We start from the raw sequence: 10802 nt of genomic DNA, 5'->3' as shown, positions 1-10802 counted from the left end.
GCGCCAAGTTTGAGAATTTGAGAGTTCAAGTTGCGCTCCTTGCGTTGGCTGCTCTCGATCATGGCGTCGCCTCCGCACAAGATGTCCAAGCTGTCGCACGACCTTGCTCGAGGCTCTCCGACTTTGGCGGGCAGTGCATCCAAGCTGTCGCTGAATGCTGCTCCTGCGCCTCCACCCGAGTCCGGCAAGAAACGACTGGGCCTCTCCAGCGGGGTCGACAAGCACGGGGTCAAGAAACTGACGCTCCGATCCAAACGTGAGTGCTTGGTATGACCCCTTCCGAACCTTGTCAACTGACGGCGAGTCGAACAGCGCGAGCTTCGACGTCGACCCCACCTGATTTGATCAACCATGCTGTCGCAACTCTCACCCGAGCCGTGCGTGCGATTCAGGCGAGGCCTCCACAACCGACTCCCGAATCACTTCAAGCGCTGTATACTCTGTGCGAAGCGGCAGTCGCGTCAGGCGCGACCAACTCCCAACTCTTGTACGATCGGATCCGAATGGAGATCGAGCGACAAGCCGGCGAGATTCGCAAAGCACTCGCAACGATGACAACCGACGGTTCCGCTTCGAAAGGACATGAGGAGAAGTGGTTGAGCGAATTTCAACTCGAAGGGCAAAGGTTCCTAGATCAGATGCTGCTCGTGAGGAGCATCTTTCTTCAACTCGATCGGACCTACGTGCTCCAATCCCCGGGACTGTTGTCGATCTGGTAACCACCGTTCCCACGACAGTGAAATTGGGAGCGTTGGCGGCTGATTCTTGTTCATCGTTGCAGGGACCTTGGCCTCGACATCTTTCACCATTCGGTCCTCGGAGACGAGCAAGTCTCGAACCGTGTGACTGCGAGTCTGTTGATCTTGATCGAAATGGAGCGGTACGGACGATAGTATCACGACAACTAAAAGATCCGCCACTGACCCGACCTGTCGCTTGAATCAAAAAAAAAAACAGGAACGGGGACGAAATCTCCCGAACGCTCCTGCGATCCTTCCTTGGACTATTACGAACCATCTCCTCCCAATCGTACTCTTCGCTCTTTGTCGAACCCTTCCTACGTGCGACGAAGACATTCTACACGCAAGAAGGCAATTCTTGTATCGTCGATCTCGAACCGTCAGCCTATCTGGGTCAGATTGTCAAGCGAATAAAGGAAGAAGGCGACCGGTGCGAAGACATGGTCGGTACAGAGCTCACGAGCAGTGTTCTGCGAGCCGTAGAGGATGAAATGATCCGAGGTCACGTCGAGGGCATAGCAGAGAAAGGTTGGTCATGTTTCTATCGAAAGAAATAACTCCACTGCTGACCCAAAAATCTGAATCGTCAGAAACTGCCGATATGTGTAGCGAAGACGAAAAGGACAATCTCGCAACCCTGTACAGCTTGCTTGGTCGAGTTGATCAGGTTGACGTTCTGCGAAAAGCTTTCCTCGAGCATCTCAAGGTACTGCCGATCGCATACTTTGTTCAGAGACACCCTCCTGACTCGAATCTGTATTTGACAGGCATCCGGTTTGAACCTGATCCAAGACAAAACTCAGGACGACAAAATGGTTACCAACTTGATTGCGTTCCGCAAGACGGCGATCGCATTCGTCGATACGAGTTTCTCGCAAGACAACGATTTCAGAGAAGCCGTCAACGACTCTTTCAAATTCTTTATCAATAAGCGCGAGAACAAACCGGCCGAAATGATGGGTGAGCGACCTTTTTTTCTGTCCTTCCTTCGGTAAGTTTCCCCTGGGAGATTCGGCACTAAGACGCGACTCTATCAGCCAAATATCTCGATGCCAAGCTGAGATCTGGAAAGATCGACGACGCCGAGATGGAGCAAGTCTTGAACGATGTCCTGTATCTGTTCCGGTTCACGCAAGGTTCGTCAATCCGTCTCCCGTGATTTGTCTTCACGTCCGCATTTCTTCTCGCTCACGCTGTATACGACGATGTACAGGCAAGGATATTTTCGAGGCGTTCTACAAACGAGACCTCGCGAAACGACTCCTGTTGAACAAGTCTGCTTCGTTCGATGCCGAGCGCAGCATGCTGCTCAAACTCAAGGATGGTCAGTCCTCAATCCTCAATACTGATCCACCTCGACCCGAAGTGGCTAGACAAGAACTGATCGCTCTGTCAACGTATTCTCAAAATTGACAGAGTGTGGAGCCGGGTTCACGCAGAAACTCGAGGTCATGTTCAAAGACATGGAATTGTCGTCGGACTTTATGCGAGCGTACTCGTCGAAACGTCGTGCGAGCAATGGCAGCAGTGGCAAAAGTAGCGCCTCTGGATTCGACCTCTCGGTTGCCGTCATCTCGCAAGGCAACTGGCCCACGTACCCTGCGTTCCCAATCGCGTTACCAGCTCAACTCAGTGCGGCACTCGAAACGTTCAAACAGTTTTACGTTTCGAAACACAGTGGCAGGACCCTCGCGTGGAATCATGGGTTGGACACTTGTTCACTCAAGGCGCAATTCCCGAAAGGCGGTAAGAAGGAACTGTTGGTCAGTCTAGGACAGGCAGTCGTCCTGTTGCTGTTCAACGATCAACCCGAGGGAGACAAGTTGAGTGTCGAGGAGATTGCCGATGCAACGAAATTGGGTGAGTCTCGCATCTCTCGAAACTTTGGCGATCAATGGTTAACAGGAACGGGCTGATGATTTCAATTCGGTCTTGAAAACTGCGGATCCGACAGACGCGAAAGAGTTGAGCCGAACCCTGCAGTCACTCGCATGTGGCAAAGTGCGAGTCTTGTCGAAACACCCGAAAGGGCGCGAGGTCAATCCAGGCGATCAGTTCTCGTTCAACACGGTAAGGACATTGTAGTACTTTGCCGGTCGAATTGAGCACCCGAACTGATGCGAAAACCTTATTCCAGGATTTCAAAGACGATCATATTCGAATCAAGATCAACCAGATCCAGCAGAAAGAAACGGTCCGCACAAGGTTCTCTGCTCACTGAGAGAGATGAATTCTGATCCCTCGAATTGACGGAAATAGGCGGAAGAGAACAAGTCGACGACTGATCGAGTCTTTACGGATCGTTCGTCCCATCTGCAGCTTGCGATCGTACGGTAAGTGTAGAGCAGACTATACGTTCAATACCAGGCCGTCGATTTCATGCTGAAGCTCCATTCGAAAATCTGCAGCATCATGAAAGCTCGCAAAACCCTCAAGCACTCTGAACTGTTCGTTGAGCCTGTCTCGGCTCGATGGATGCTCACGGCTGACTGTTCGCTCCAATCACAGAGTCATGGAAGTCGTCTCGCAGATCGGACAGAGGTTCAAAGTCGATCCGAGCGAGATCAAAAAGGTGAGAGAACACAAGTTCAGGATGGTCCGGCGATTGCGTCCACTGATCCGTCTTTCTGTCGCGATTCGATCCCCTGTTCCCTAGTCTATCTCGTCTTTGATCGATCGCGAATATCTCAGACGGGCGGAAGGTCAATTGAATGTCTACGAGTATCTCGCCTGAGACTGGGTCCTGCTGTACATACTCTCTTTTCTCTCTCGGCACTCGTTCTCTCCCTGCTTGTTGCAATCAACTTCGAAACTGCTCCTCCAGGTGGTTTAGGATGTCAAGTGGGGAAAAGGTGGCAAATACAACAACGAAAGAAACAACAAGATTGAGGACTTTACATACGGCCCATAATCGGTGCCTTCTTGACGACGGGTTCCAGTTCGCCTTGAACTCCAGCCCGGATCAGGTTTCTTGTTGTCTCAAACTCGTCGTCTCGTTCAAACTTGACGAGTTGTCGATCGTACCGTTTCGAGAAGAGCTCGACAGCCCTCTCGATCTGATTCTCAACCTTGAACGTTCGAGGTGTTTCGAGTCCCTCATGCTTCTGCCGTGCGAACAATTCGGCTTCGACACTCGTACTCGTGACATGGTCCAATCCACACGCGACGATCTGGTCGAACCACCTTCTCGTCTCTTGTTCCAAATTGATCGAGAACCCATGCATGGTGATCCTGCGTCGGATCTGAACTCCAATCGAAGCGATCTTGCTCGTTTCCGATACAAACACTCCCGTGTGTTCGAGTGGGTGAGTTTTGATCCCGTACGATTCGACGAGATCTTTGAGGAACGTTTCGAGTCGATCAACGTAACATCGAGTAGACAACTGAGGAAAGCAGAGAAAGGGGTAGATTTCCCGTTCATTCAGTCAAATCACCTAGTCTCTAGAACAGGAGAATGAGAGAAACGAAGGGATTTTTACCTTGGAGGCGGCCAAGTCTACGAGGGGGTACCCTACGAGTTGACCTGGTCCATGATACGTCGTTTGTCCACCTCGATTCGTTTGGACATAGTCGGCACCGAGTTGACCTAACCGTTCGCGTTCGTTCGCGGCTCGGACGGGATCCGTTTCACGTTTCCCCGCGGTGTAAACCGGTCGATGTTGCAACAACAAGAGGACGTCCGTGTTTGCGATGTCATCAAGTTCCGACTGTCCGAGGTTCGAGACTGACGAGGGAGTGGTAGTAGAGTTGGATTCGAGTGCTTGTTTCGCATCGAGTCGTAGTTGAACGAGTCGTTCTTGTAGGATCAACCCTCGAGTGTACGCGATGGGTTCAGGTAGGTAAGTCCATCGGATCGGGCGCAGTGGACCTCGTCGTGCCAAGGAAGGCAACATGATTGGCACCCGCCAAGAACACGATCAAGGTGAGAGTCGCATCGCGTTCCTCTCTTACTCTCGTACCGACTCGGGCATGGGTACAAACAGTGGAAACGACGACAGACCTCTTCCACCCGGTTGGAAGAAACAATGGAACGACCAATGTCAGGTTCCATTACCCAAACTCGAAAGCTGTCGTGTTACGTCAAACTCATGATGATTTCGACTACCTCCCACAGATGGACAGTATTTCTACGTCGATACTCGAGACAACTTGAACCCAAAGTCAATTTGGACTCACCCTCTCGATGAACCCGAATATCAACCGAGATTCGCACCGCCTCCGGGTCCTCCTCCTCCTTCTACGTCGACGACGAGGAGTAATGATCCTCCACCCTCGTACCAATCGCAAGTACCAGCTCAAGCGGCACCAATTCAACGTAGGTTTCTCAAAAACCCTCGAATTCCTATTTTGTATCCAAGGCAGAAGTTGAAAACTCTTGGACGCGATAACGTCGGAACAGAACCTTACTCGAATCAACCTCAACCAATGTACCCGAACCAGCAACAACCGATGTACCCAATGCAACCTCAACAACCGATGTATCCGATGCAACCTCAACAACCCATGTACCCGATGCAGCCACAACAACCGATGTATTACGCTCAACCGCCTCCTCAATCTCGATTCGGTGGAGGAGGTGGTAGGTTCGGAGGAGGTGGAGGTATGGGAATGGGAGGTGCGGCATTGGGAGCTGGTGCCGGTTTGTTGGGAGGTGCCATGCTCATGAACGCCGTGAGCTTGTTTTCTTCTCTCTCTGTCTCTCTCTCTCTCTCTCTCTCGCGAAATTTCCTGACATTCGAGGACTCTCTTGATGTGCAGTGGGATCACAGTCAAGAAGATGCGTATCGAGATGGATACCAGGATGGGCAACAACAAGACGATTACGACGGAGGAGGTGATTTCGATGATGGTGGAGGAGGTGATTTCTAAATTATACTTTTTCATTCATTCTATTGTCAATGCAGTACACAATTGTTTATAGATACCTTCTAGACTGCGTTCAACCATTTGATCCATACTCAATTCTCGAGCTTCGAGAATTTCGATCGGTCCTCCTCCGATCCGAGTTGGATCGATCTCTCCTCGTTCGTGATCTCGGTTGACAAACAGAGGTTGATGCGCTTTCAAGTAGGCGGGCCAGACACATTTGTCCTGGAAACTCAAAAGACCATCAGCTCACTGCCCTCTCAAGTGAACCCGTTTATTTTTTTCTTTTTTTTTACCCAATAATCGGGTGGATCCTGTGACAAACCGAGGGCAGCAGTGATCAGAGCCGATATCCCAGAACAAACAGAACACGTTTAATGAGAGGGGAGTACTTACTCGCCACAATGCTCCTTCTGGATCAGTTTGAACTTGGCCCAAACATCAGATATCAGGTGTTACACTTCTTTGGAACCCACCAAGAGAACGTCTAGCTCGTACCTGTTGTGTGCTGTTTTGAGAGAAAAAAGCCGCTCATCTGGAATCAGTCAAAGGAGGGGAGTAAACAAAATAAGAGAGTGGGGTGGCTCACGTAACCATGTCGCTCGTGTCTTCTCCGTTTGAGCGTGTCGTAATCTTCCCGAACAAAGAATTTGACGTCGAACTGTTTGATCGATTCGAGGTCGTACAACATCAAGAACCCTTCCATGATGACAACCGTCCTAAAACCACCCCACCCTCTCGGTTAGCTCTTTCCTGTCTCGTGGTGCCAGAGCAAAGGGAACTTTCTCTTCTTACGTTTCGATTCCTTGCGCCCGTCTCGCTTCGATCAGTTTGTTGAATTTGTCGGTCCAAGCGCGTTGCAATTCCGGATCGATCGGAACTGGAACTTGTTCGTTCAAATGATCGTGACTGTAATGTTCGACGGGGAGGTTCCCATCTTTCGAACTCTTGACAAACTTGATCGCACGTCTCTGTCGCTCCCAGTCAATCCTGTGAAATACAAAAAAAAACCTCAGCCCGGTTTTCTTTTCAACGTCATTGATGAAGTACAGCGGGATTGTTAAACACGTACGCTCCTTCAGGATCGTCCCAATCTTGGAATTTCCATTCAGGATGAATCGGGATCTGATCCGAACTAGGTGCGAAATCGTCTTGAAACACCAATCGACTCGTGGGGATGATTCGATCCAGATGTTTCGCGAGAGTCGTCTTGCCCGAGCATGTAGGACCTCCAATCGCGACGAGGATCACTGAAGTAGATGTTGTCGTTGTTGTTGATGGCGATGATGATGATGATGTGGTGTTGGGTTGAGTCATCGTGCTGTCAACCCTTTTTTCCCTCCGATGTGCTCCCTAATGTGCCGTTTCTTGATTCGAGAGCTCTTGTTTGAGAGGGCGAGCCCGAAGTCTGGCGATGCGAGGACGAGAACTGCGTGACGATCACCGATACTTGGGTAACTGTCGCGCGGTCTGATAATTGTAACTGTAATGATTTTACTCGGCTGCTCCCTTTCGCGCTCGCTTGTTTGTGCAACAGATGCTCGCTTCGCCACAATGTGATTGTTTGCAAAGGGGGGAAAATAAAAGTGTAGGAAGATCTATACATGGGACTATCCGCAAGTCTAGCTTGGGAGCGAGAGATAGAGGGGCATGACGAGTGGCGAGGCATGTACACAATAACATACTTTCCCGTCGAGTGGTGATATATACAAAAATAGTCGAGGAAGGAAGCGACGAGAGGAAAGAGGGGCATATGTACGTTGTTGATTCGTAGATTTACAAGTCCTCGAAGATCGCTTCCGGCTCGATCTCGCGTTGGCAAATTCGGTACACCTTGTGGAAGAGAGGGTATCCGTCGAGACGGTCACGACCTTTGAGGAATCCGTAGATCTCTTCGGCCGTGATCACTCCTTGCAGGCGTTGACCGTTCAACAGTTCTTTCTCGAGTTCGTCGAAGCTCTTGCCCGTCGTGACAAACGCTTCGGCGCACTTGCGGTTGCGACCTCCGAACGAAGTCGTGATCAACTATCGAGAAGAGAATATTCATACTTGTCAGTCTCCCCGTACCACGGATCGTCCCAAGGAGATGCGCAAAGATCAAACTCACATCAGCGACACCGGCCGAGTGGTGCGAGAACGTGTGCGGCGACGCCGTCGGGAAGAACTCGAGCGTGAACGAAGACATCTCGAGGAGACCAATTCGGATGATCGCAGCCTTCGTGTTGCCACCTTTGTGGAGACCGTCGACAACACCGCATGCGATTGCGACGACGTTCTTGAGCGCGCCCGAAAGCGACACTCCCGCAACATCCGTCACGGCGTGGACGCGGAACATCGGAGTCGAGAACACGGCTTCCCACAGCGCACAGTCCTTCGGGGACGGGCAACCGATCGTCGTCTCGCAGAACTCCTCGTTAGCGACCTCGAGCGCAATGTTGGCGCCTCCAAGGGCCGAACACGGCAGGCCGAGCTTCTTCTCGATGATCGACGGGTACGTGTAGATGTCGCACGACTTGGTGTCGACCTCGATACCCTTGATTGCCGAGATTGCGCGTGCACCCGGGGTCAGGACACCGGGCTTCGAGAGCTCCTTGATGACCGGGGGCAAGAATTGATGCGGCACGCAGAAGACGATCAGAGTCGCACCCTGTTCAAACGCAAACCGACAAATGTTTGATCAGTGTTCGGTCCAACTTGTTCTCTCTCTCGTGGCTGTCTGCTTACCTTGACGACTTCGGTAAGCGACGGGACCGCAACGAGGTTCTCGGGGAGAATCATCTCGGGGAGGTAGCGCGAGTTCTCGTGAGTTTCGTTGATGATGTCCGTGAGGAGACCCTTGCCCGGAATCTATGGGACCCTCGAGTCAGCATGCTGCACTGCACAATAATACTAGCGGGATCGTTCTCACCTCTCGCTGGCGAACCCAGAATCGAACTTCCTCATCGAAACTATGGGCACCAAGGACAAGTCAGCTCAAGTTGCAGGTATTGAGTCGAATTGTGTTTTTGCTAACCCTTCACGTTCGGCGGCGTTTTGAGCGGCGAGGCGTGCGAGAGCCGTACCCCACGATCCGGAACCGATGACACACACCTTCTCCTCGCGTCCGGAATCGTTACCAGTGAACTGATCGTACTTGGCGAGGAACGGTGCGAGCGCGGGCGAACTGCCTCGACGCGGGACGGGAGTCTTGAGCGAGTTCTTGCGCGAGAGCGAGCCGCCAGTGACCGACGGACGGCGGCCGGAGCCTGATTCACCATCGCGCTTCTCCCGTTCGGCATCACGATCCTTCTCCGAGGTCATCGAGAGCTTGTTGAGCGCCTTGAGTAGCGGCGAGGGCGGGCGGGACGAGCCCGGGGTCGAGATACCATCAGGCGAAGGCGCGCGCGAGCCCGGGAGCGACGCAAGGTGGAATCCAAGGGGCGACGAAGCGCCGCTCGGGAGGGGCGAGTCGCGCGGGGTGCCGAGGTTCGAGGGAGGGAGGTGGATCGACTCGGTCGAAGCGGTCGAAACGGCTTCCGGTCGAGTAGCGTTCTTGTTGTCCGACATGTCTTTCTGCTCTATTGGAATCGAGGTGGGGTCTAATCGAAGGGATGGAGTTGTAGAACGGGAAGCGTTTGAAGACGGCGGCGAGAGGGTGGAGCGAAAGGGGATGAGGGTAGGAGCAGAGCGAGACGGGGGGCCAGCTGGCCAGCCAGCTCAGAGGAAAAAAAGCTGGACAGATGACGCGCGCATACATCCGCATCCGCTCCTCGCCTCGTCTCTCGCCTCGCTCGGCCGTTACCGGCACCCGTTCGGTTCAGAACTTTGCGTGGTAGCCACTCGCATGTCTGCTCAATCCTTTCCTCGTGCTCTAGCTGCCTGTCACTTACGCTGCTCGCTTGACCGATCTCGATACGCTGCGATGGCTCGTGCCCCATTTTTTCGCCGCGCATTCAGGGGAACGTCTTCCCCGGATCCCCCGGACTCTCTTGGGTAGCAATGACGAACGCAGACGTGTGCACTGTGCCGAACTTGCGCGCGCACGGTGTACTGTACTGTACAATGTACAGTACATACAGCTGCATGTTGTTTAATTTGCAACAGATTTGCAACAGATGAAGGTTAAATCCACCTGCAAAAATAGTCTCAGCTCGGGAGATACAGAGAGAACTAGAAAACTCATTTGATATTGAATACTGTATTGTATGGCGGACAATCATCATCACCGGAAGAAAAGGGCCAATTACACCGCGGAGAAAAACTTATTTCCGATCATTGCGCACGCCGTCAAGTTGATCGAAGCGCTCAAGTCGCACAACATCGACGCGTCTCGCAAATCCTCTGGTCCATGGTGAGCCGCTGCGAAACGATCTTGGGCCCTCGCAGCTAAATCGTGATCGCGCCTGACTCGCCTCTCTACTTGTTCGTGCTCTCGACTCCCCACTTGATTCGCAATCGCGTCAACACAGGCTACCAACAACCGCTGGGCTGCACGCAAAGGTGGGACGTTCGTTGCTCGAGATGCCCTCTCGTTCGAACAACAACAGATACTCGCGGCGGTTCCTGTGAGTGTTGATCACGCGCACAGCCTTCCGCTGCTGCTGTCGATTGTCACTTGACTGACTCTATATGCAATGTCTCTTGACACAGAGATGGAAGAAAGAATGGGTCAGACCATCGAACTTGCAACCGGGACAGAATCAGAACTACAAAAGTGAGGACAACCTCACTCTCTCATTCCCTGCCATCAGCTCTTGACTTATCTTGCATGCTTTCGCAAGTTCTCAAATGGGTGATAGACACATCTGCGGACAAATCTGAAGCAACTGCAGAAGAGATGGAAGCTGCAGTCGAGCAAGTTACTGCGGGCAACGTTCCTAATGTCGATGGTACGGTTTCGAGCGACACGCCAGCGCCGACATCGGCTCCGATCGATACGACTCCCGTTCCTCCACCGGTGACGGCAGCAACGGCGGCGGTGCCGAATGCGAACTTGGCGAGTACGACTGAACCTCTCAAGGCAGTCATGCACGAGGGTTCGGCTCAACAAGGTGGAGACTCGTCGATGGACACGGTGCAACAAGCCGTCGAACCTCTCGAGAACGTTCCGAATCCAGAAGCGCTCGTTGATGCCGGCGAAGAGACGAAACAGAACGACAAGAGTTTGATGGAGGAATGAAAACAAGCAATCGGTTTCTTGGGACCTCTCGAACATGT

At 52.4% G+C, this 10802-nt stretch overlaps 6 protein-coding genes across 6 annotated transcripts; 3 read left to right on the top strand and 3 right to left on the bottom strand.

Annotated features, from left to right (window-relative positions):
* Positions 1-60: 60 nt before the first annotated feature.
* JCM15063_006183 (cullin family protein) lies at positions 61-3474 on the top strand (the record flags this gene model as incomplete). Its single annotated transcript, XM_076679992.1, has 15 exons — positions 61-256; positions 313-715; positions 782-880; positions 958-1268; positions 1331-1446; positions 1508-1700; positions 1778-1876; positions 1954-2064; positions 2157-2600; positions 2695-2810; positions 2878-2934; positions 3000-3073; positions 3149-3187; positions 3249-3312; positions 3397-3474. The coding sequence occupies 15 exons, from the start codon at positions 61-63 to the stop codon at positions 3472-3474; spliced, it is 2400 nt and encodes a 799-aa protein (XP_076532848.1).
* Positions 3475-3634: 160 nt separating this feature from the next.
* Positions 3635-4633, bottom strand: LIP2 (lipoyl(octanoyl) transferase LIP2; the record flags this gene model as incomplete). Its single annotated transcript, XM_076679991.1, has 2 exons — positions 3635-4123; positions 4220-4633. The coding sequence occupies 2 exons, from the start codon at positions 4631-4633 to the stop codon at positions 3635-3637; spliced, it is 903 nt and encodes a 300-aa protein (XP_076532847.1).
* A 76-nt stretch (positions 4634-4709) lies between these two features.
* Positions 4710-5609, top strand: JCM15063_006181 (uncharacterized protein; the record flags this gene model as incomplete). Its single annotated transcript, XM_076679990.1, has 4 exons — positions 4710-4779; positions 4855-5055; positions 5140-5411; positions 5499-5609. 4 exons carry the CDS (start codon positions 4710-4712, stop codon positions 5607-5609), a joined length of 654 nt encoding a protein of 217 aa, XP_076532846.1.
* Positions 5610-5624: 15 nt separating this feature from the next.
* On the bottom strand, positions 5625-6923 carry NRK1 (ribosylnicotinamide kinase; the record flags this gene model as incomplete). The annotated part of the gene is made up of 7 exons (XM_076679989.1): positions 5625-5831; positions 5903-5920; positions 6003-6019; positions 6105-6114; positions 6196-6325; positions 6402-6596; positions 6679-6923. The coding sequence occupies 7 exons, from the start codon at positions 6921-6923 to the stop codon at positions 5625-5627; spliced, it is 822 nt and encodes a 273-aa protein (XP_076532845.1).
* A 459-nt stretch (positions 6924-7382) lies between these two features.
* On the bottom strand, positions 7383-9152 carry JCM15063_006179 (uncharacterized protein; the record flags this gene model as incomplete). The annotated part of the gene is made up of 5 exons (XM_076679988.1): positions 7383-7631; positions 7714-8253; positions 8331-8453; positions 8515-8554; positions 8620-9152. 5 exons carry the CDS (start codon positions 9150-9152, stop codon positions 7383-7385), a joined length of 1485 nt encoding a protein of 494 aa, XP_076532844.1.
* A 781-nt stretch (positions 9153-9933) lies between these two features.
* On the top strand, positions 9934-10764 carry JCM15063_006178 (uncharacterized protein; the record flags this gene model as incomplete). The annotated part of the gene is made up of 4 exons (XM_076679987.1): positions 9934-9936; positions 10055-10150; positions 10236-10299; positions 10367-10764. 4 exons carry the CDS (start codon positions 9934-9936, stop codon positions 10762-10764), a joined length of 561 nt encoding a protein of 186 aa, XP_076532843.1.
* Between the last annotated feature and the right edge of the window lie 38 nt (positions 10765-10802).

Source organism: Sporobolomyces koalae, assembly GCF_050403365.1.
Source record: "Sporobolomyces koalae JCM15063 DNA, S_koalae_JCM15063T_v1_ctg30, whole genome shotgun sequence".
In the NCBI taxonomy this organism is placed as follows: Eukaryota; Fungi; Basidiomycota; class Microbotryomycetes; order Sporidiobolales; family Sporidiobolaceae; genus Sporobolomyces; species Sporobolomyces koalae.
This window is presented reverse-complemented; position numbering and strand designations above follow the sequence as displayed.